We start from the raw sequence: 23,545 nt of genomic DNA on the forward strand, positions 1-23,545 counted from the left end.
TAGCTATTTGGCCAGTGTAGTTATTTGCGGTTCTGTATTCACGTTCTCTGTTCTGCTCCAGTCCCCCAGGTGCTGAAGAGCTGCTCAGAGTTCATTGAGCAGCATGGGGTCGTAGATGGCATCTACAGACACTCTGGAGTCTCCTCCAACATCCAGAAACTCAGGTTTGACTGGCCGCAGCTTACTACTATCTCTCTCTCACACTCACACACAAAGCATCATGTCAGAAACGCACCCACAATCCTGACACCCATAAACCCGTGACTAAAACCACCAGCTCCCTCTCTTTCTCCCGGGCTGATTCGTTGTCCCCTGCTGCTGTCCTCCAGGCATGAGTTTGACAGTGAGAACGTGCCAGACCTGACCAAGGACATGTACATGCAGGACATCCACTGTGTGGGCTCACTGTGCAAGCTGTACTTCAGAGAGCTGCCCAACCCCTTGCTCACATACCAACTCTACGACAAGTTTGCCGTGAGTTACGCACATCGCATCCAAATTGCCTCCACTATTACCGTTTACACGCTGAACACTCCCATTCTTATGACTCCATGGAAACGTACGCTGATAGCACGGTAACAGACGCACGACGACACCTGTGTAGAATGTGCTTGACGACATTCTTTTACCATGGAAGCTGTTGTTGCTACCACCGCTGCAACCCAGACTTGACCAGTGGAACTTGGCTGAATGGATCCACATCCTGTGCTGTTGCAGCAGACAGTTGTGTGACAGTCTCTGTTTGGGCTTCCTGGCTCTCCGTAGGACTGCATGGGTGAGATGACGGACGACGAGCGCATGGTGAAGGTCCATGATGTCATCCAGCAACTGCCCCCACCCCACTACAGGTAGACACACACACACACACACACACACTAACAGACACACACGTGTGTACACTCAATCTAACAGGAAATGATAGCAACCTAATATGAAAAGTGAAAGCGTGATATTGCAACGTCTTTTTTTCTGTCTGCAGGACCCTGGAATATCTGTTCAAACACCTGGCTCACCTGGCCACCTGTAGCGGAGAGACCAACATGCATGTCAAGAATCTGGCCATCGTCTGGGCTCCCAACCTGCTACGGTGTGTGTGTGTGTGTGTGTGTGTGTGTGCGTGCGCGTGTGTGTGTGCGCATGTACTACTAGCCTGTGTACCTCCCTGTCTTTCCGTGATGTTGACGTGTTGTCGCAGTTTGCAGTCCTCCTCTGGATCGTGTTGGGTTGTGTGTGTGTGTGTCTTCACAGTCTACCGTCTAACTGTGTGCTCTGCCGTGCTGTCCTCCTGAACCAGGTCGATGGAGATCGAGGCGGTGGGCCTGAGTGGAGCCGACCCGTTCAAGGAGGTGAGGATCCAGTCGGTGGTGGTGGAGTTCCTCCTGAGCAACGTCAACGTGCTCTTCAGCGACTCCTTCACCTCCGTGGGGCGCTTCAGCGTAGGTATGTGTGAGTGCAGACCGTTTGCACCTGTTTAATTCTCTTTAATTCTTCTCTCTCGATGCGTGACTTTGTTTCGTCTGTGTTCTGGTCCGCTCTGTCACCAACCGTCTCTCTGGAGGAGGGGATCCCTCACCGAATTGCCCCTCCCCAGGTTTCTTTATTTTTCCCTGCTGAATGAGTTTTCCTGGGATTTTTTTTCCCCTTGTCTTCCTTGAAGTTGCCTGAGGGGCAGTTCTGTGAGCGTATGAGAAGCCCTCTGTGACGTTTGCTTGTAAAAAGGGCTCTACAAATACGTTTTGATTTGATGCAGACGTACTGTGGTCGCAGCCCGTAACCTTATCTCGTGTCTCTTCAGCTTCTCAGCTAACCTTTTCTCTCGTAGCCTCGCGTTCTGTCTGCATCTGACATCTTGACCGGCCGGTCCTCTTTCGCACAGCTACTCGTCCTATCTCTTTATCTGTCAACTGAAGCGTGTGTGTGTGTGCCCCAGTGTGTGCAATTTAGTCCACAATCTGATTGATGAGCTTTGCTCCAGAGAAGGTTCCCTTTCCTGTGGTCAGTGTTGCTGGACAGGACAGGCGGAGCCCTAGGCGAGCTCCTACCGCTCGTCTTCAGACTCCCGCTAGGCCCCCTTCTGCTCTCCTCTACTCCAATGTGCTCCACTTCTCTCTGCGTCCACTGACACAAACGTAACTGCTGCTTATTCTGTCCATATACCTCCATATTTCAGTACATTTATATCTTCTGGCTAGCTGCAGCGATAAGATGTAACCCTGACTGGTCCTGTTACGAGACAAGGGCCGATAGTGAGTAAGATGTATGTCTCCATAGCAACGGGCAGGTTGGCGCCTAAGGTTCGTCAGCGGCCATCTCGACTGCGACGCCTGGTCAGTCTGCACGAGGCCAGGGGGGAGGCGGCAGAGGAGGAGCCAGACCTTGTCCCTGACTTTCGACGCTTCTCTGACGTGTTCTGACCCCTCCCATTTTCAAGGCCACACCCCTCTCAGGAAACTGATCCTAGCCTTGTCCCGCCCTCATTTTTGTTGGCCTGCAATGTCTGCCACCCTAGTGGATGTGAAGGTGTGTTGATGATGACTGTGAGACACGTGTTGTCTTGTTGTGGCCCATGCTGTAAGGGTATGTCTGTAAGTGCAGAGGGTAAGCCTTCATGTTCATTTAACAGGTTTAATAAACATTCACCATGGCTGAATTCGACCCCATCCTCCGGTCCTCTGAAATGTGTCTCTCAATTATCTTTACTCTCATGTTGTCCTCATGCTATGATTCCATTTTGTATAGGAGTTATGAAGTTTGCTTGAGCTGTATAGTAGCCAAGTCTTCCAAGACTGTTGTAGAGTGGTGATGTAAGTGTGTTCGGGACAGTAAGTATGTCCTTCTAACGGTCTGGCTGTTTCTTTAAAGAGGATCCAACTAAGCCAGAGGAAACAGGTAAAGCTGCACCCTCGACCGACGTTAAAATGACCCGCAGCTTGTCTTTCAGCTAACGCAGCCAATCACCATCATACAGATGCTCATAAATCAGTAGCATCCAAATATGCAGCCCGTACACCACCTGTGTTTGTACGTGTGTGTGTATGTGTGTTTACCTGTCAGCTACTCAGCCCTGTTGTGAAGGCTTGAACTGTGTGTCAGCGGTGTTGCTTGTCTCTGTCAGCCTCAGGGTCATGATACTGATTCAGCCCAGGCTTGTTTAGCTTGTCAATGCCGCGTCTTAGGTCCAACCTTACCTGCTTGGTCCAACCAGATGTGAGTCTGGCCTATCATCTGACTGTGATGATGAAGGTCATCAGAGTGTCAGTGTTGAGGATGGTGAGACTCTTTGGGTAATGGTGGAGTCAGCCCAAGGCCTTTAGCTGAGCTCTGAAACCAGATTGCCTCTGGTGCTTCTGTGAGTGTGTGTGGTCCCAAGACAGGGTTGGTTACTCCAGAGTTCCTCCGGTTTCAACTGAGAAGGACCAGCCTTCCCTGCCTTTGTAATGCAACAGCCTGTCTGTCTGCCTCTCTCTGTCTGCCTCTCTTTGCCTGCTTCTCTCTCACTGTCACACTGTCGGCCCTCCACTCTCTGTCGCCTCTCCCAAACTAACTGGAGCTCCTCTGTCCCTCGTCATCGTCCCCCTCCCCCTCCCAACAGGCCGCCAGTCCCTAAGCAGACCCAAGTCATTTGTGTCGACGCGGCTCTTGTCCCTGGAGGAAGCCCAGGCCAGGACCCAGGCTCCCGTGCTGCTACAGGGGACCCCCCTCTCCCTGCAGGGACAGTACCACACTGTCCTGGACCTCCCCGTTGACAGGTGACACGTTCCCCCAACATGAATCCTTCCCTCTGTCCCGCTCATGAGCTCCTCACTACCTAGTAGGTGTTGATCACCATTATAAATATTTCACCTATCCTGTTCCTATCTCTCTCTCCTGTCCCTCCTCCTCGACGTCTCTCCTCCGCGTGCAGAAGGAAGAGGGGGATAAAGAGGGGGAAGGCAGCCGGGGGAAGCTGGAAGACTTTCTTTGCCATCGGGAAGCCCATGGGGGCGGGGCGTCGTAAACCCATGAGGATCAGCTCTCTGTTCCAGCCAACCACCTCGCACGCTGGTAAGACACAGGCAAGGGGAGATGGTCAAGAACTATGGCCGGTGGCCACGGCAAGTTCATGAGGTTTAGCCCTAAACAATCATTTTAGGATAGTTCTATTAGTGGCAGGGCGATAGAGGGGTCCATCAGGACAGACGACTTGCTGTCGGGCTTGATCAGGGCCATGTTGTCCCTCCCATTTCTTCTCATCTACCCCTCATAGTACACTTGAATCTGCACGCATAATAACATCCCGGCCTCAACCTACCTGGTAAACAAGTTTTAAATACAGTACACCCTCTACTGTTTCAAAGTCATTGTACCTCTCTCTCTGATCCACCCTCCCTCTGTCTCTCTCTTGTTCCTGCAGGTTGCCGTGTCGACAGTGTTACTCTGAGGTCAGCCAAGAGCGAGGAGTCTCTGTCGTCCCAGCACAGCGGAGCAGGTAGCACTCTCACTCTTTGCTGGAGTCCTGTGTCTACCAACCAGTCAGATCAGGTATAACAGACTCCTCCCACAGCACTAATGTCTCTCTCTGTCTCTCTGTTTCTCTCTCTCTGTCTCTCTCTGTCTGTCTCTCTCTCTGTCTGTCTCTGTCTCTCTCCTTCCGCTCCTTCAGGTCAGTCGAAGGCGCAGCGCCTGCGCAGGCCTCGCTCTAGCAGCGACGGCCTCTCATTGGCCGCCGCCTTGGACCCCCAGCTCCTCCCCCAGAGGCCTCCGTCCCGCCTGCCGTCCAGCCGCTCTTACGACAGCCTCCTGCCCGACGACCGGCCTCGCCCTGGGGAGGAGGGCGACGATGAGGACGAAGAGGATGACGAGGACGAAGAGGGCGTCTACATGCTGCCGGACCTCTCTCGGACAGACCCCGCCCCTTCCTGGCACGACGAGGACGTCATTGACTTTAGCCCCACCTTCCTGGAGGACGGGCCAATCGGTGTGGCCAGCACCAGGGATTCTCCGCCCACAGCCAGCCCCCCACCCTATCGTTGCCTTAGCCACCATGGCCACGCCGCTTCCAGCGGCCAGCGCTCAGTCACGGAGGATCCTGATTCTGTCCTTACCCAATCGGAGGCGACTGCCAGAAGGAGTCTGATCCTCGCAGCGACAGCCCCGCCCCTACAAGTGTTCTGTCAGCACCGACCATCCAATAGCAGCCCAGCTGCAACCCAGTCAGTAGAGACAACCAACCAGAGCCCGTCTCACGGTCAGGCCCAGCCGAACTCCGCCCCCGCTGCTCAGCCGCCCCCAGAAAGGCGTTCCTTCACCAGGAAAGTGGTCAACGCCCTTTCAACCAAGGCCCCAAAGTCTCCGCCCCTTGACATCTCTGACCCTATTGCAATTAGCGTACCAGCCAAGGTACTACTTTATACCACTATTTGTAGTGTATGGGAGGACGTTTGCTATCTTTTCAAGTACAGGAAATGGGTCCCTCGTTTCACTGTCTTCTAAACCAATCGTGTGTCTCTGCCAGGTGTTGGAGATGATTGGCGGGCGGGCCGGTGAACTGCCCACCAGCGCTCCCCCCAGCGGCCCGCCCCAACCCCCTCAAATGATCTCCATGCTGCTGAGGTCATGCGACTTCCAGCTGAGCGAGAGCTGCCAGCAGGAGATTCGCAGCAAGCTCGGCCCCCCCCCTGATGCCAGGGTCAGAGGTGAGGACTCTGGGGGGGTGGAGATAGTTAATGCATATCAGACTAAAGTAGAATATTTAGTCAAGTAATTTCACTGGGTGTGCAAAGTTAATGTCATTAAGTTGGATCTTCACTGATAGAGAATATTGATGTGATATTGATATAAACAGAACTCCACGGCCCTCATCTTCTCTCTCTCTCTGTCTCTCTCTCGCTCTCCCCCCCTCGCTCTCCCCCCCTCACTCTTCCTCTCGCTTTCCCCCCTCACTCTCTATATCTCCCCCCCCCCCCTCTTTGTCTCGCTCTCCCCCTTGCTCCCCCCCCCCCCCCCTCTGTCTCTCTCCTCAACAGTTATCCCTGGTCCCACAGGAGCTCCTCTGCCCTCTCAGCAGCCGCCCCCTCCCCCTCCCAAGAACCCCGCCCGCCTCATGGCTCTGGCTCTGGCCGAGAGCGCCAACAAGGCCCTGCGCCAGGGGGCCACGCCCCCTTACCGGCCCCCCCAACCCCGCACCCAGGACCCCCCTGACCAGCGCTACAAGCGCTCCCTCTCGGCGGACGCCGGCGAGCTGCTGGCCTCAGACCCTAACCAGCTGTACTCTACAGTGCGCCCCCTGTCTGTGTGGATGAACCAGGGCAATGCAGAGACCACAGAGACGGGACACACACAGGAAGACAAGACCCCTGGACAGGTGTGTGTGTGTTTCATGAACAGGGCAAGCTTTAGGGTTACCATGCCAACCCTCATCCCCATCACTGGACCATCCTCTCCGTCTGTAGTGCATGGAGTGTAATGAGGTGGACAGCCTGGCTATGCTCTAGAAATAAGACTCCTTGGCTGGGTCTCTGTTCTCATTTCAGGGCTTTTCACCCGAGCGTTAGTAACAGACAGTGTACAGGGCTGGAGTAGCCGGGTCTCTATGTTGAGGAGGTCTACATAAGGGGCTCAGTTTGAGGTCAAGACGGTAGTTAATGTCTGTGCTTGCTTGTACGTTGTGTTGCACTGTGTGTTTGTGTCGCACTGTGTGTTTGTGTGGGTCTTTGTTTTAAGACACTGTGTTTTTGTTTGTTGTCTCTGTGTAGTGTGTTTGTGTTTACCTTTCTATTAACGTGTGTCGTTTGTGTGTCTTCAGGACACTGGGACGCTGTCATCTGAGACCTCGGTGTCTGACTCTGTGGCCTCTGAGCTGTCTGCTGGGAGCTCCTCAGGAGAAGACCACACCCCCAGCCCCGTCTACACCAATCAAAGCCAGGCGTCCAGACCCAGCCCCGCCCAGGCCCAGCCCCACAGGAAACCCCCTGCCTACTCGCGACAGTTTTCTGCCCCCCACCTCCAGCAAAAGTCCACCTCTACACCCAACTCGTCCCAGCCCCCATCAGCCCAGCCCCCGCCCCAACTCCAGCTCATCCACTCCAAGTCGGAGAGCTCGCCCCTGTCCCAGGTGAAGTCCTTCCAGCCCACCAGGCCCAAAGTGCCCCCCAAACCCTTGGACCTGGCTGTGCAGCGAGACCAGCCTCCCCAGCGCCCCCTGCTGGCCAAGTCAGACCTGCGGCGCTCTCTGGACTCGGGCAGGGTCAGACGGATGTTTAGTCAGCCGCAGGGCAACCCTCCCCTGGCTAGAGCCTACTCTGAACGCCACTCTGGACCTCCAGACATGCTGGCCCGGTACTATGCTGCCAGGACAGCCGGTCAGCCGGCCCCTGGACCCCAGCCCCCCACCCCCCCGCAGCAGGCCCACATCCGCCCTGTACCTCCTTCCTCCTCAGACGACCCAGGAAAGGGCGAGAACTTTTACTACGAGATCGCAGGGCCCGAACCGCCGCAGGGCCCACCCAGCTACGCACGCCACTCCTACCAGAACATGAGGCTTGACCTGGAGGGCAACTTCCGCCCCGCGCCCCAGCACGGTCACCCAGACCCCAGCTCCAGGCCTCTCTCCCGGGGCCACCAGCAACCCGGGCCCCCTTACCCTGGAGCTCAGAGAATCCCCCAGCTCTGGTCCTCGGAGGCAACACGGGCCTGGGCCGCCGCCCACTCTCACAGCCACTCGCAGTCCTTCTCCCATGGCCACACCCACCAGCGCTCCCACGACGGGCCCCGGCCGCGCCCCCAGCGCCAGTCCTCCTCCTCCGTGCGCCTGGCTCGTAGTGAGGTGCACCCCCTCCCCTCCTCCTCCATCGTGCCGCTGTCTGTTCACCAGCGGAGCCCGCAGCTCCGCCAGCCCGACGTCACCGCCTCGCAGCTACACCCCTACTTTGAAAACGGGAGGGTGTGCTACCGCCCCCAGTCTGAGGATCCCTCCCTTACCGCCCAGCACCCCCAGACTGACAGGCAGGCTGGTAAGGAGCTGACGGAACCCGTCTATGTCAACTACCCCTACTCCTCCCCCGCTCCTCACCCTCTCACCCCCCGCCCTGACCCTCTCCCCCCTCCCTCCGACCCCAGCACCAGGGGCTGGGCCACCACCAACCTGGACAACATCACCCAGGCCACGACCTCTGACCACCTCTCAGAGGGGCAGGAGGAGCCCGCCCAACCCTCCTCGGAGAAGGGAGGGTCCACTAGCCTCAGCCCCATCACCCCAGACAGTCCCGCTGCCCAGATGGACCAGACCCATGGTTTCTCCCCACCCCTGGGACTCGAGGGGCAGTCCAGCCAGTTCCTCCCTGCTTCCACAGCGTCTCCTGGGGCCCATTACCGCAGCCGCTCTGACCCCCAGAGTTCCAGCAACCATGAGCCCAGGATGGAGGGCAGGGTCAATGTTCCGGTGGAGGGCCCCCAGTGCCTGTCAGGAAAGGACATTGCCTCTTTGTTGATAGAGAAGCTGGCGGAGGAAGAGAGGGCCGACAGGGTGGACCCTTCCTCGAACATGACTTCTTCCTCTGCCTCCTCCTCTTCCTCCCCCCAGCTGGACCACCCCGCCAACCCCTATTCCCACCACCCCTCCCAGCCCCCTCCGGCCTACAACGTCTACACCCCCGGCCCCTCGCGCTCGCGGGCCTCAGTGGGGGGGGCGGGGGGGGGCTTCCACAGGCAGGACCCTCTGCGACGCTCCTCCTCGGGGGGGCAGTACCGCCAGGCCTATGACGTCATGCCCTCTGGGGACCAGGTACTCAAGTTCTACAGATCCACAGACTTTACACAAGGAGACATACCCGCCCCCAGCCCTAACCCTTACCCCCCTCGGCAGCAGTACCCGGAGCCCCCTTACCCCTCTCGCAGCTCCTACCCCTTTGCCCCCCAACCAATCACTTCTCCCTCCGCTGCCCTGGCAGGTCTTTCTCTGGGGGGTCCGCGGGCCTTCCCTCCCCAGTACCCTTTCCAGCCTGGTCCTGTGCTGGGCCAGTACCCTAACGCCCCCCATCGGGATCTTACCCCCGACTCCTCCCAAAGGCCTCCGGGCCTCCGCAATCAAAGGGGCCTAGCCCGGCAGGGAAGCTTGCCCGGACCTAACTGGACCATCCACACTGAGGGCCAGACACGCAGCTACTGCTGAAACCAGCCCTGGGCCCAGACATGCAGGTACGCACCCAGACATGCAGGTACGCACTCTGACATGCAGGTACGCACCCTGACATGCAGGAACGCACTCTGACATGCAGGTACGCACCCTGACATGCAGGTACGCACTCTGACATGCAGGTACGCACCCTGACATGCAGGTACGCACTCTGACATGCAGGTACGGGCCCAGACATGCAGGTACGCACTCTGACATGCAGGTACGGGCCCAGACATGCAGGTACGCACTCTGACATGCAGGTACGGGCCCAGACATGCAGGTACGCACTCTGACATGCAGGTACGGGCCCAGACATGCAGGTACGCACTCTGACATGCAGGTACGGGCCCAGACATGCAGGTACGACGTTTGGGTTTTAGTATTACATGCTGCACATGCTGCCACAGCCCAGACGCTATTATACTGACACACAGAGCACACACTGGTCCAAAGCAGTGTAGAGGATGATCCACACTAGAGAGCCTAAGGTTGGGGGGAACTGTCTTCCTTTAGGCTTGTTTAAATGGGTCCTGCGTTAGGCTGAGGCAGATCTGGTTTCAACCCCAACACTTCCTCAGACCATCATAACAGCACACTTTAAACTACTGGACCAATGGCAGGGAGAGACGTTTGGATGAAGGTGAATCGAATCAAAGAGACAAACCGACAAGTGGCTTAGATAGAGAACATTCATGAGTGGCCTGGGAGGGGGAAAGAGGAGAGAGAGAGTGAGAGAGAGAGTGAAGAAGGGGATGAGGAGAGAAAATCAGGTTCTCTGTTGAGTGGGTGGTGTGTGTCTGTATGGGTGGAGCTATGATTGGTTTAGAGATTTTAGATTTGACCCCTGAGATAGGTGGACACAAGGACATAATTATTATTTTTTCCTCACAAGTCCATCTAAAACTGATGATTGGTTGTGAGGGTTCATAAACTTGACTGATTGTTTGATGATAATGTGAGTTTTTTTATTTGTACTATTGGTTTTACCTTTTTTATTTATTTAGTTGTTGCCCTATGGATTTTGAAGAATGCATGTAATATAGAGAATTGTTTTTTGAAAGAATAAGTACTGTATTATTTCAATGTTTTGCTTTATTTTCATCCCTGGACAGTTTGTATGTGTTTGTGTGAGTCTGAGGGCACCGTCATGATTTGATGTGCAAGTGTATGCGTAAGTGTGTGTGTCCAATGGTGATTTCAAAAGCACATTATAAAAAAAAAAAAAAGTTACAAAAAAGATACTTGAGTGGAACTAAACACTGCCTTCTATTTTAAGGGAAAATAATAATTGGGAGTTATTATCTCCTTGTCTCTCTGAATGCTAACTCTGTTTTTCTGAGCTCGAGAACTGCATGTCTGTAGTTACAGGACATGTCAGTGTGGCCAGTACTGTTCAGTAGGTCAATATTAACACTTGTTTGAAGTTTTTGTATGTCGAGAGACGGATGCTTTCACCCAAAGCTGCTGTGATGAAACTGTTCAACTCCCTCTGGTCCGTGTGTCAGTCCCGTTTGGCGTTCGGAGAGATCCTTCTCCCCCTCAAGTCGTTCATCTCGAGTTGGACACACAGTTGTACACACAACCCCTATGCAACGTCCCCTGGATCCAGCCACAAGACTGACCCCCCCCCCCCCCCCACCCCCGATCCGACTCCTAGTGTTGGCTGTAGTGTGGTTACATTCCCATCGTAGAAGCGTAACATTCCATGATCATACCACTTTGTCTTAATACTGTCTGGTTTACTGTATATCACTGTACCTGAGACAGCTGTCTCTATTTCTATAGGTAGAACGCCCCTAGAACTGGTACTATTACTGCACATATCTTTCTCCTGTAGACTAGTACACTATGTACAGCCCTTAGATTTACATAACATGACAGACGGTGTATGATATGGTTAAGTGAAGTTGGCATTGTAGAAAGACGGCATTGGAAGCCTGGGATCATTGTTGGCTTCTATTAACGCTGTGTAGGAAAGGGCAGCAGGCAGTATTTGTGTGTGTGTGTGTTTGTGCTCAAGTGTGTCTGTGTGTGTACTTCGCAATGTGTGTACAAGTCTGCTTTAGCCTAGAGACCACTATTACTGAGGGTTTCTATATGTGAGACCTAATGTAAAAATGCTTAGGGGGTCTTCTCTCCAATATGGTCTGGGTTTGTGTTCCAGGTGCCTTTTCTGATGAACAATCATTAGGCTCAGTAAAGTATAAGGACACGCGTTCTGTTCCCGGCATTGCCGTTTCTCTACTGTTCTCTCTGTTCTAGAACTGTGAACGTGTTCTAGAACTGTGAACGTGTTCTAGAACTGCGAACGTCTTAAGGTATCGCGGCCATGTGGCTGTCCCTGACTTTAAGCCTGTCATTCCACTTCTAAATGACTCTGGACTGATGCTTCTTTTGAAGGATAAATATTCCTCCTCTATGTGGGTGTGAGTTTGGGATGCGTTTAGGTGAATGTGTGCATGTTACTGCATGAACAGAACATGCACAATTTTGTGTGTTTGTGCGTCCGCCTGTTTCTTTTTTTCACCTGTGGTGACGGTGTGAAAGTCGGCATGACTCCCTTCGCTTCATATCTATGCAGTGATCAAGTACAGTCACGGAATGTGGGGAACTCTTCAGACTACTATACTACCTATGTGTGTGTGTGTCTGTATGGATGTGTATGTGTGTCTGTATGTATGTGTGTGACCGGAACATTCAGTCCCAGATGATTCTCCCAGCCTTATAGCACTTGGCAAAAGGCAATTCATCTTATTTTGTAATATTTTCAAACGTGTGAATAAAAAACCTAAAGGTCTCAAAGATGAAACTAGACGTCTTGTGTTTCTTTACCTAAAAAAATTGAGTTGTTCAGGGATGACATCAGTACTGTTTTGTTTGTAAACATTTGCTGTGGTTTATTTTCATTTTTACAAATGCATATTCAATTACAGTTTGTTAAAATAAATAAATAAGTTCTTGTAAATATTCTTTTGGCAAGTGAGAATATTTGAACTTGGGACACGTGAAATGTAAAGCCACATACATCCCCTTTAAGAATTGCTTTGGTCTCAAATGCAATCTTTGATGAGAAAAGCAAAGTCGGTCAGTTACAAAAGCACCACATTTTACTAACATACTAAGTTCAGTTTGTGAAGCTGTTACAGTGCATTATGAAAGCAACCGAATATAAAAAGAATAAACTAACCCATAAAAATACCAAAAAATATACTGATATACGAACATAATATATTCACCCAACTTTCTTATGTCTTTGAGATAAGTTGTGTTGTTTTACCGAGGGGTGGTGCATCAGAGGTCTCCTGGTTTTACAGCGTGACGTAGTAGATCATTGCCAGGAGCATTAGCCAGAACTGAAACACACCAGAAGATGATTTAAGAATAACAAAGTGACCATTACGTTTGCATGTATTTCGTGAGTGTGTGTGTGTGTGTCAGGCATGACTCACTATGAACATGAGGACAGCAAAGCCGTACCAGCTGACAGCCCAGGTGTAACGACTGAACACTGTTTCAATGTAATTGAAACAACCCTAGAAGAGAGGGAGAGACAGTTGGGTCCAAAGTGACAGAAAGTTTCTATTTTTTAAGAAGTTATCTTTATCTCTGGAGGATGAGACATATAAATGACTCTTTTTTTTTTACGGTTTAAGCAAAGTAGGATAGTCTGGTTGCGTATTCCTTTTTGGGAATGTCCTATACAGTATGAATGTTGATTTATTTCTCTCTGGCTGCCTGATTATGTCGAGCTGATTAACACACCTTGGTAAACATGACACTGGCCTGGCCCACTTTGCAGGCCTGCAAATCTACAATCTCGTAGTTATTCTTCTTCTGGCAGCAGTGCTGCGGCCATGGGTACGCCGTCCCAAACGTCTCCTTGAAGGTAGAGTTATACTCTATCCAGTCCAACGGGCTGTCAGCGCCACAGCACTGGGCCTGATGGGGAGAGAGTGCAGAAAACTCAAGAGTAATCTTCAAGTCGATGTGTGAATCTGTCAATCTAATGTTAAGGGTGGGTATATTTAAATGATATGAGCAAAATTCACATGAAAGACCTCCCCATCTCTAGAACCTACAGAGAAATAGGACTGGATCTTTACTTCAACGCTTTGGCCTGAGGAGAATGTTTTGGTGAGACAAACGTAGACACCTGTTTCCAACAACACAGCAGCTCCCATACTATGCTGTCTGAAAAAGGATCATTTTCTTTCCCATGTGAAAGAGACCCAACTGGTTTATCCAGCACATCCATGCAAAAAAACACAGGCCTGAACACAACCTACTGCTGCTCCCAAGGGTGTGCATGTATGTGTGACGATCCACAAAAACCGAACACGATGCCAAGCCTCTGTTAGTAGTGTATTAGGAATGTGTTGACTATGGCTAAGATCAGGTACAATACTATTCATTGGGAACACTCCTGCCTTTCTTTCTCTCTCTCTGTTTCTGTCCCCATCCCTTCCTCTCTTGTCCTACTCAGCATGCCAGATTCTAAGTTGATCTCTGGTACACACCTAAAAACACACACACACACATAAACACTCACGTCTTTCATGAGTCGGTTCCAAGTTAGGGTGATTTCACTGCCGGCGTTGCCATCAGCACCATAATACGTCAACATCTGTTTCTTCAGTAGGTTGCTGTTCCCAACCAGCTATGGGAATAAAAAACATAAAGGGGTACGGTTAGATTACAGGGGAACTCAGACGGGTATTTCTCTGATATTCTTCCTCCGATTGGCCACTTTAAGAGGTTCACTGTTAGTCATTGTCCACTGAGGATTTTAAATCGTCCGCCTAATTATGTCTATGTTTTAATTATGTACAATGATAACAGTCCTGTAAATAAGCTTCCAAACAACTCATAGTTCTGACTGCCTACTAAGCACTCTATGAGGTTCTAGAGCTGGTGCCATTTCCCAAGCTAGGGGGTCAGATGGCTGAGCGGTCAGATGGCTGAGCGGTTAGAGAGTCGGGCTATTAATCAGAAGGTTGTTGATTCGATTCCTAGCCGTGCAAAATGATGTTGTGTCCTTGGGCAAGGCACCTCACCCTACTTGCCTTGGGGAGAATGTCCCTGTACTTACTGTAAGTCGCTCTGGATAAGAGCGTCTGTTAAATGACTAAATGTACTAATGCAAGATACTCACATAGTCCCTGTGGGTGACTGCAGTGATGCAGGAGGCACACTCAAATATGAAGATGATCAGCATTAAGATGAGGTACTGCAACCAACACACACAGAACATCACTTTAGGATTATTAGGATCAGGATCATGGCTATGTCTGGCTGTTCATAATAATAAATTATATTTATAATGCACTCAATAGTTAGACAATGTCTGAGTGCTACAAAGCATATAGTACTAAAAGTAAAAGAATCAAAGTTTATAAATTAACATTAAAAAAAAGAAAGTTCTAAGTCAATAGATAATTAGAAAGCAAAACTTATATAACACATTTAATGAAAGGCTTTTTTTAAAGAGATGTTTTCAGGTTTCCTTTAAAAACATCTGTCATCTGTTTTTCTGCCTCTGGGTTTTTCTGGCACTCTCTGTGTCCCTGTCTTTCTCCTTTTCCCTGTTCTTCTGTCTGTGTCTTACCGTCAACATGAGTCCCTTGCTCCTCCACAGGGCGGTCAGGACTCCAAATATGCAAGTGCAGAAGAAGGCAAAGCCAGTGAAAATGGCAATCCAGGCACCGGCAAAAATGTCATCTTTCCCTGACCATTTAGCAAGCGGGTAGAGCCCGTAGCTATCCACAGCCACCCAGATAGCCAGTGCACACAACGCCAGACCTGCAGCCTGTAAAACAGAATAAAGGGTGATAATTTATGATATTACAGTGTCTTTGTTGGCTACTGTACTTTAAATTGTTGATGATGGACAGACAATGGGTTCGGTATCAGGTTCTACATACAGCTGCAAACAAGTTCCCCAGAATGACTACAACCATGAGACAGGTGGATCCATTTTTCTCAGCCATGGTGTCTGTCAGAGAAGAGCAGAGAAATATACAATTTTCTGAGAGAAGATAAAGAATAACTGTTCCACTTAATAGAGCCAGGCGAATATGTACATGCAGTGCAGAGAGGGGGAATGTAACAGTCAAGGGAGTGGTTGGCAGCTTCGTTTCACTCATACAGCACCTCAGCTGGTCTGACCTGTTCTCTAAATTGTCTCAGCCCAAGGTAAATTACTGACAAACTAAAATGAGACTTCATTGATACAAACAGAAACAATGGTACAGACTTAAATAATGTATTTTGTACAGCGTTTCCTAAATGTTCATTGTCCACCACTCATTTCTCAATCTAAATTAACTTAATTATATTATGCACAGTTATCTTCTTACAACAAATATCAATATTGCACATTCCTGATAGTGTCCTAACGGTTCAATTTCCGTTAGCTTTTCTCTGTTTCTCGTTGGAAAACTATTTGTCACTTCATGCACAATTAAACCTATTGCCTACCTGAGGTCAGTCCAGTAGTTTGCTTTGATTTTGGATGTTGCGCTCGGTTCGAGAGCCCTTCGGTTGAGGCTTCAGTTGATTCCTCTTATCAGGTTTGGCCGGGGTAGGGTGTAGTAGTAGGCTTGAAAATTATTGACGTCATTGATGGGCTTGTCTGAATAGTAATATTCTGAAGCGTTACAATAAGTGTTCTCAAAGTAGGCTACAGTTCGTTGGTCTTCAGATCAGTATGTCTCGTGTAAAACACATGTATGCTTAAAACAGCTTGATGCCACAGTGCCGTGCCAAATTTGTGATATGTTGCCAACTAATGCATCAAGTGACAGTCCTTCGATCAATGAGGCAAACCTTTTTTCATAAAAAAAAAAAAAAAAAAAAAACTTTCGAAACTTTTTTCACACACGACACGAACGTTTCTGTTTTAAAATAATGCATTTCATGTGCTTATGCGAGCGTTTACGTCCTAAGGGTTTCTTATCACACAGATTTAATTTGGTCTTGTTTAGGTAAATTCCAAAACTTGTATTTGCTTAGTTATCATAATATGTATGAACATAAATATGATACTGTAATGTTGTTGGGCAGTTAGGGTTAACCCTAACCCTTTTTTAATATATATATATTTTTTTTTTTCAATTTTTGCTTGATACCTGTCATGTCAAATTGCAGTGTTTTTGGGGTATGTAAATGTACTTTGTTTTGAAAATAAACTATGTACTTTCTGTGACACAGAAATGCTATTATGAGTCCCTGGTACTTGAGCTTTTTTTCCCAAAAAATATTTTGGAAGTTCCAACACTTAGAGACCCAGATTATATATATTCATGAAAACAGTGACCCAAACTATAAGGTTATCTTACACAACTGTGAGTGTTTGTGGCTCAGAGGATAAGGACGCTAGTTCAGTAATCGTAAGGTCACAGGTTCAATCCTCGTCAGGCAGTACCTTGGCTGTGTGTCTTCCATACTGGTGTGATCAGAGCAGGTGTCTCTAAGACCATAGTCATCTGTTTATACCACACCACACATCAACAGGAGCTGGAAGAGACCCAGACACCAGCAGAGGTGTCTGGTCCAGCTAGTCTCCTACATTATCATTGACCTCATGTGCACATTTAGCTCTTTCTTGTAAGTCGCATTGGATAAAAGCGTCTGCTGAATGACTAAATGTGTGTGTAACTGAGCTGCAGTTCCGAGGTAGACACTGACTATTGTAGTATGTTTAAGGATTATAGTGAAATTACCTTTTTAAACCACACCATCTGCTAAATTTAAGAACTATGGGTTAAGGGAATTATCACTTCTACCTCTAATCAGCAATATTATTTATTAATTCTACTTACAGTATATGCCAGGTTAGGTTTACATACTAACTTTCTGTCATGGTCTGTGGACCCCCTGAAGTAGCCTTGGCCACCCCATGTATAAAACTGTAGTTCCGAAACTGCTTCTTTCCCATAATGGTACATTCTATTTCTATGGTAACACAATATTCTGAATTCTCACAATGTAAGCAAGCAACAGGGTTCCAATGTGAAAAAAAAGATTATAGAGTTATAAAGTTAAAGTAAAAATATATTTTATTATCAAGTAATGGCATTGTGTATGTCATGGTGATGAGATAATGTGTTTTTCTTTTTAACTCAGTAATTATAAGATATTCTGATAGCTTACATATCTGAATCAAGTCTAAAGTAAAACTTCTCCCATACCCACGTTGAAAATAAGGTTACTAAACAATAAACATATCTTATTTATTGTCAGTTCACTTCAAAGTTGAAGAAAGTCATTTTCGTCTCGTGATCTTTTATTTTGAAAGGTTTGGAAGAAATGAACCGGAAACGAGATTCTCGATTGTGATTGGCTTTCGAACAGAGAGAAGGAAAACTGCTTTTAATGTTACATCACGAAGATCATTCACTTCCATGAATCATCATGACTGTGTCGTCTATTTAAATCATTAAAAAGGTAAACAGATGCTAACGTACTTATGCAACTAGCTGCTTCGAGGCAACGGAGCGTAGAACCAGATTGTGTTGTTCAGTTTCTCTGTCATGATACTGCCAGTGCCTTATAAACCACATTGCATTAGCTAACATTTGCGGTTACTTTGAATCGATAGATGTCTGGTTAAACATGTGAGCGTGTTTTCTAAAAGCAAGCCTGCGTGCTCGCTTTTTGAAAATTGCACCAGACCAGTGACAGTCAGACAGCCATTAGATTTTGATATGAAGCTTAGACACATCCGGCTCGTTTTCTTTGAAACGTTTTTGAACGGCATACCCAGCCTACCTACGAAAAACTACCAGGTAGTGGCGCTATCGAGAGGTTTTTCCTGTGTTTTAAAACTCAACCGTACATACTTTCCCGTTAAACCCTGCAATGAGTTAAAAAGCATTGGAAAGATAAAAAGACTATATATATTTCGAAGTAGGATCTGTAAGATGTTTCAACTCAAGACAAGGCGGAACGCTTGGGTGTTGATAAAGAAATTGCCTATCTTGAGTCTCCACCCAGCGTCCACACCCAAGGGTATAGGAAGCCACACTTTTCTCTCTTATTTTCCTTTCTGTCTCTGTGATTGTCTGAAACATAAAGGGTTTCTATTTCTCCAACGATTTTTTTTTTTTACAGTTTACAGTGGCCAGTTCCAGACTGCCCAGAGCTTACCTGTGTTGTGCCCCGGAGTGGGGTGTGTGAGAGCTGAATGCAGAAGACAGTGGTTGTCCTGGGAGGGGGCATCGGGGGCCTGTCTGCCTGTTACAGTCTCTGCAAGAGCCCACTGGTCTCTAAGGTCAACTGCTCCTCTCTCTGCTGTGTAACTTGGCTCTTTCTGTGACTATTACAGAACTGAGTCTCCATGTTTTTTGTTGATGTATGCATTTTTGTTTGCGTATTGCGTTTGTTTGTGCAGATAGTTCTGGTGGAAGGAGATGGCAGGGTGGGGGGATGGCTGAATTCTACCCGGAGAGAAGACGGAGCTGTGTTTGAGCATGGACCCAGAGGCATAAGGCCAGCTGGAGCCGTGGGCCGCAACACCCTCAACATGGTGGGTAAGGGGTGGGGGGGAAAAATCGATCGTGAATTGCGAATCAGTCTTATAGCAATTCACATTAATTCACGATTCTCAATTATTATTATTATTATTATTTATTTTTTTGTATTTTTTCAAAAAATCTTGGAAAAATCGCAAATCAATTTTTAATCGAATTGTGATCCCAAGAATCGATTTGTGAGGTACCAAAAGATTCCCACCCCTAGTAGGTGTGCTGGCAACCGTGTCACAATAATGTGTTTATTTTTATTGTATGTTGTATTTTAACTTTGTATTTCTGTCTGTATGGATTTATTTGTGTTCAAGGTGGAAGAATTGGGCCTAGAAAGTGAGGTGCTTCCTATCACATACGACCACATAGCCTCTAAGAACCGCTACCTGTATGTTCGAGGACGGCTACACAAGATGCCCTCCGGCCTGGGGTGAGGAGGAGTAGTAGAGACAGATACATCAGCCACTAGGAGCTTCAAGCTGCTTATTGTGTTATCTTAATGTGATCTTTTGTAATATTTAGTAGCATGCAGTATTGATGTCATCATCGGCAAAGTATTGTGACATGACTCTTGAGTTTATCTAGCCTTTACTACTTTTCTCTCTCTTCCCCCACCCCCCTCCCTCTTTGAAGTGGATTGATGCGTACGGTCCCGCCATTTTCTCGTCCCTTGGTCCAGAGTATTTTGAAGGAGATCCTTGTCAGCAGAGGACAAGAAGACGATGAGTCTGTTCACTCTTTTGTCTCTCGACGCTTGGGATCTGAGGTGAGGCAGTTGTAAGTGCTGTGATAGGAGAGAGACAGGTAGACAAGACTATGAGGTCCCCATGACTAGAATTTAACAGCACGGCTATAATTGGCTATAATCAGCTAGACCTGTCTAGGTTTATAGTGAGATAGGTAGACAGGCTTGGAGTTGAGACAAGTGTTTGAACAGTGTTGAATTAGGGGAAGGTTTTTCACCCAATAAGATGGGTATGAATATTTTATCAGACCATTCAGCGCTGCGTCAATGTTTTTGTCTGCAGCTTGCGGACATTGCCATTGACAGTCTGTGTCGGGGAGTGTTCGCGGGTGACTGCCGGAAGCTGAGCGTGCGTTCCTGTCTTCCTCCCCTGTACAACGCAGAGAAAGCCAGAGGTTCCATTGTGCTGGGAATGATGCTGGGCTCTGGTAAGAAACTAGTACTGCACACTAACCAATCACAGTCAAAGATTTCCGACACATAACACACATTTTTCTTTTATAGGCTTGAACAGTCTTGTGTGTTGTGGTGTTGTGTATAACTGTAGGAGTGCGATGGTATAACCAGTGAGACCCCCCCCCCCCCCTACAGGCGTTGGTCCGGAAGTACTTCCCTCCGCACTCGCCCAGCGGGCCTCCAAAGAGAATTGGGCCCAGTGGTCCTTGAGAACGGGGCTCCAGATGCTGCCTGAGGCCCTGCTGGACAGGCTCACCCAGGGGGGGCGGTTCACACTGCACAGACACAGCCCAGTAGAGCGGCTGCAACGTGATGCCACGGGCTGGGAGGTGAGAGTGGGGGAGTGGTAAGGGAGGGTTGGAATGAAGGCTAGTAATTCAGAGTGGTGTTGAAAAGTAGTTGACATTATATTTTAATGTAGATTAAGTTGGGTGATGGGACCATCAAGGCTGATCATATCATCGCTGCTCTTCCAGCAAAAGGTTTGAGACTCACCTTTCAAACAGCAGATGTTTACTTATACCACCATACGCACAATGTTATTTGCCTATGTCCATGTGAGCAGCTCTTGCCTCAGTGCTGCCCCCTACTGCACACACATTGGCAGAGCAGCTACGGGAGATCACCTCTGTGACGGTTGCCGTGGTGAACCTGGAGTACGAGGGTTGCGTCCTGCCTGTGATGGTGAGTGTGAAAGGGAACTGTGTGTGTGTGTGTGGGTCTGTGTGTGTAATAAACTTGTTGGTCTCGTTCTTATAGGGTTTTGGCCATCTGGTTCCATCATCAGAAGACAGAGGGCTGCTGGGAGTGGTGTATGATTCAGTTCCTTTCCCTCAACACAACCGGTCGGGAGGAGAATCAACCAGGCTGACGGTGAGACAGATGGATACGTACACTCACACACACTATGTGCACATGGTCAGTTAGATAAATTCCCTGGAAAGTATGGTTAGAGTAGGCCTGTATAGTTCAATTCTTCAATTCTTATTCTGTACTGTGTGGCTGTCTATCCTGCTACTCAGAGAACTAGAGATGCATACTCCAAGGTAAATATTCAAGACTATGAGTCATTTGTGCTTTCAACTGTTAAAATAAGAAAATCCAAAGTGTATACAACATATCCATATTAACATAATTCTAAAGGATACAGTAACATGTGACTTATATCTAACTAACATCTTTAAATAATTAACATTTTTTTTCAGGCATGTTTTATTTACCGACCAGATGCCCGAGGCTGTTTGCATTAAACATTACTAGACTACATAGAGGCTAACTGCAACCAGCCAAAAGACAAATGACCAAACCCAGCAACACAGAAATGCTATTATAAGTCCCTGGTGCTTTAGATTTTTTTTCTTAAAAATATTTTTCTTATAGCCCCAGATTATATATATTAATGAAAACAGTGACCCAAACCACAAGGGTTGCTGCACACAACTGTGTGTGTGTGTGTGTGTGTGTGTGTGTGTGTGTGTGTGTGTGTGTGTCTGAGCATGGCTCAGAGGATAAGGGCGCTCGCTCAGTAATCGTAAGGTCACAGGTTCAATCCTCGTCAGGCAGTACCTTGGCTGTGTGTCTTCCATACTGGTGTGATCAGAGCAGGTGTCTCTAAGACCATAGTCATCTGTTTATACCACACCACACATCAACAGGAGCTGGAAGAGACCCAGACACCAGCAGAGGTGTCTGGTCCAGCTAGTCTCCTACATTATCATTGACCTCATGTGCACATTTAGCTCTTTCTTGTAAGTCGCATTGGATAAAAGCGTCTGCTGAATGACTAAATGTGTGTGAAACTGAGCTGCAGTTCCGAGGTAGAGTTGTTAATATGTTAAGGATTATAGTGAAGTTACGTTGTCTAGTGAAGACCCATGTTTCCCTAGCAGGAAGTCAAGGTTAAATCTTGAAGCTAAACAGCCTGTTTTACAAAAGTGGATACATACATACATTTGTGTTCTTTTTCAATTGGCTCAGGTGATGATGGGTGGGGCCTGGTTCCAGGAAGTGTTTGGCAGTCCAGAGGATGTGACAGAGCTTCACCTCCTGGATTCAGCCACTCAGGCAGTCCGCTCACACTTAGGTATAACTGCAGCACCTATCTACAGCAAGGTGGCTCTACAGAAGGTGAGAAGATCTGTATGTTGGGGTCAAAAACATATAGGAGATGATCTAACAAATCAACCAATCATCCCCTTGCTGTCCCCCACCCATGTATCACTGCTCATTTTATAGTTGCCAGTTTTTAGATGGTATATGGCATATGCCTTTGTAGATCTACATGGACTGGACCAAGACATTGTGGTTATAAACTGTCATCTGTCTCCTCCAGGACTGTATTCCTCAGTATCATCTGGGCCACTGGAAACGAATAGGTACGATGGCCAGATCTCTACAAGTTTTGTAGTGGTTTGACTGCTATCAATTAGAAAAGTTTTTTTTGTGCTCGAATATAACCATGTGAGTCTGATCCGTCTTCTGGGTGTTTTTATTGGTCTATATGTTTACAGAGAACATGAGGAGGTACCTTAGAGAGCAGAACCTCCCTCTTACGCTGACTGGCTCATCTTACGATGGTGTCTCTGTCAATGATGTCATCTTTAGTGGACGGACGGCAGCAGAGGGACTTGTGGGTAAAGCTTAATCTCCCACAATTGGGAAGCAGGACATCATGTTGGAAAGAGAATGCTCGATGACAATGACACCCTAACATAGACCTGTCTAATCCCAGGCTGTTGCAAGTAGTTGCCTAATGTAGCTTTCACGGCAAACTCATGAAGGATTGATTGATTGAGCTCCACAGTTATGAATATTGACCAATGTTTCATCATTGTGAATCACGTGATCTAACAGTCATTATGCCTTTTATCAAATGTATTTTGCTCATGATATTAAGAAGGTCAAATAACAACTCTGTTTTATAATTTATTGAACAAGGATTGTGTTGTATTTTTCTACCCTGTTGATGAGCAATTAAAGTATGGCTTCAGGACCTGTGTGGTGGTGTGGACTCATTGTCTGGACCTGAACTGGTGATGATTTCATGGGAACATTCTCTGAGGTTTTCTTCAAAACAATATTGCATCTTCTATTGCCATCTGGAGGGAAGGCTCGTAAAATCATTTTTAAATATGTGTGGAAATTAAAAAACAATTAACTGAACAGTGAACTGTTTTCCAGCATTTAATTCAGATTCATTTTCAGGAGATCCAATAAACTTACAAGTAGCAGGCCTAATATCTTATATCAAAGATATTAAATATTAGGATATTAGAAAAAAACATAGGACAAAAACAAACTGATTCTCAGCTCTCTCAATGTACAGAGATGCACAGCATCTGACATAATTAATCCAAAAGTATCAACATTTTGTAGCCTAGGCAAGTTTTTTGTAAAAAAAATAATATTACACACATCTTTCTTTCCCATCTCCATCCTGCTTCCAACCTCCAGCCCCCTCATCTCTAAAGACAGATTATATATTTAATTAATGTCTTGTCATTCTCATTTTCCCAACACCCTCACCCCCCACATCCCCTACCCAACATCCAGCCCCTCAAAGGATTCCCACTCGATGCTAATGGCCCCTAATCATGTATTTTCTCTCCTCCTCCACTCTTTCTTTCATATCTATCTTTCAGAGGCCGCAAGCGACCAATAGACGAG

General features: G+C 47.9%; 3 protein-coding genes and 2 non-coding genes across 9 annotated transcripts in view; 4 read left to right on the forward strand and 1 right to left on the reverse strand.

Moving 5' to 3' along the window:
* Positions 1–11,963, forward strand: part of arhgap33 (Rho GTPase activating protein 33) — a 29,192-nt gene extending 17,229 nt beyond the window's left edge. For all 3 annotated transcript variants that reach the window (XM_084709945.1, XM_084709937.1, XM_084709953.1), the window contains 12 exons: positions 62–164; positions 330–474; positions 766–848; positions 980–1,087; positions 1,295–1,440; positions 3,593–3,749; positions 3,905–4,044; positions 4,394–4,468; positions 4,643–5,379; positions 5,495–5,675; positions 6,006–6,343; positions 6,785–11,963. In XM_084709945.1, the coding sequence (XP_084566071.1) occupies positions 62–164; positions 330–474; positions 766–848; positions 980–1,087; positions 1,295–1,440; positions 3,593–3,749; positions 3,905–4,044; positions 4,394–4,468; positions 4,643–5,379; positions 5,495–5,675; positions 6,006–6,343; positions 6,785–9,148 (4,577 nt within the window). In that variant the 3' untranslated portion in view covers positions 9,149–11,963. The remainder of the gene's footprint in view (positions 1–61; positions 165–329; positions 475–765; positions 849–979; positions 1,088–1,294; positions 1,441–3,592; positions 3,750–3,904; positions 4,045–4,393; positions 4,469–4,642; positions 5,380–5,494; positions 5,676–6,005; positions 6,344–6,784) is intronic.
* A 62-nt stretch (positions 11,964–12,025) lies between these two features.
* On the reverse strand, positions 12,026–15,888 carry upk1a (uroplakin 1a). The gene is made up of 8 exons (XM_084709966.1): positions 15,632–15,888; positions 15,076–15,146; positions 14,760–14,960; positions 14,307–14,381; positions 13,704–13,811; positions 12,917–13,093; positions 12,604–12,687; positions 12,026–12,507 (listed from the first exon to the last, which is right to left on the reverse strand). Exons 2-8 carry the CDS (start codon positions 15,139–15,141, stop codon positions 12,463–12,465), a joined length of 756 nt encoding a protein of 251 aa, XP_084566092.1. The 5' UTR covers positions 15,142–15,146; positions 15,632–15,888; the 3' UTR covers positions 12,026–12,462.
* A 710-nt stretch (positions 15,889–16,598) lies between these two features.
* LOC146301327 (small nucleolar RNA SNORA11) lies at positions 16,599–16,725 on the forward strand. Its single transcript, XR_014729699.1, has one exon. It is a non-coding gene; the product is annotated as a small nucleolar RNA SNORA11 (small nucleolar RNA).
* A 743-nt stretch (positions 16,726–17,468) lies between these two features.
* ppox (protoporphyrinogen oxidase) lies at positions 17,469–22,871 on the forward strand. 3 transcript variants are annotated; one of them, XM_084670684.1, is made up of 13 exons: positions 17,469–17,599; positions 18,266–18,425; positions 18,546–18,680; positions 18,993–19,108; positions 19,312–19,444; positions 19,707–19,851; positions 20,015–20,208; positions 20,301–20,361; positions 20,445–20,563; positions 20,639–20,752; positions 21,857–22,006; positions 22,212–22,254; positions 22,390–22,871. In XM_084670684.1, the coding sequence occupies exons 2-13, from the start codon at positions 18,339–18,341 to the stop codon at positions 22,521–22,523; spliced, it is 1,431 nt and encodes a 476-aa protein (XP_084526810.1). In that variant the 5' UTR covers positions 17,469–17,599; positions 18,266–18,338; the 3' UTR covers positions 22,524–22,871. The 3 variants fall into 3 exon arrangements, with proteins under 3 accessions (XP_084526810.1, XP_084526826.1, XP_084526817.1); XM_084670691.1 differs by lacking the exon at positions 17,469–17,599 and adding an exon at positions 18,108–18,163; XM_084670700.1 differs by lacking the exon at positions 18,266–18,425 and having other exon boundaries at positions 17,483–17,599.
* Positions 21,467–21,593, forward strand: LOC146301329 (small nucleolar RNA SNORA11). The gene has a single exon (XR_014729700.1). It is a non-coding gene; the product is annotated as a small nucleolar RNA SNORA11 (small nucleolar RNA).
* Positions 22,872–23,545: the final 674 nt, after the last annotated feature.

This window comes from Hypomesus nipponensis, chromosome 2, assembly GCF_054491055.1.
Source record: "Hypomesus nipponensis isolate SF chromosome 2, ASM5449105v1, whole genome shotgun sequence".
In the NCBI taxonomy this organism is placed as follows: Eukaryota; Metazoa; Chordata; class Actinopteri; order Osmeriformes; family Osmeridae; genus Hypomesus; species Hypomesus nipponensis.

Coding starts and splice junctions, on each gene's coding strand:
- upk1a (XM_084709966.1), bottom strand. CDS start 15,141: ATGGCTGAGAAAAATGGATCCACCTGTCTCATGGTTGTAGTCATTCTG. Junction 13,094..13,703: donor GGAACCGACTCATGAAAGAC/GTGAGTGTTTAT, acceptor TCTCCCCATCAG/GCCCAGTGCTGTGGCGCTGA. Junction 12,688..12,916: donor CCAGTGTCATGTTTACCAAG/GTGTGTTAATCA, acceptor CCTCTCTTCTAG/GGTTGTTTCAATTACATTGA.
- ppox (XM_084670684.1), top strand. CDS start 18,339: ATGCAGAAGACAGTGGTTGTCCTGGGAGGGGGCATCGGGGGCCTGTCT. Junction 18,681..18,992: donor GCCGCAACACCCTCAACATG/GTGGGTAAGGGG, acceptor TTTGTGTTCAAG/GTGGAAGAATTGGGCCTAGA. Junction 19,445..19,706: donor CTCGACGCTTGGGATCTGAG/GTGAGGCAGTTG, acceptor TTTTGTCTGCAG/CTTGCGGACATTGCCATTGA.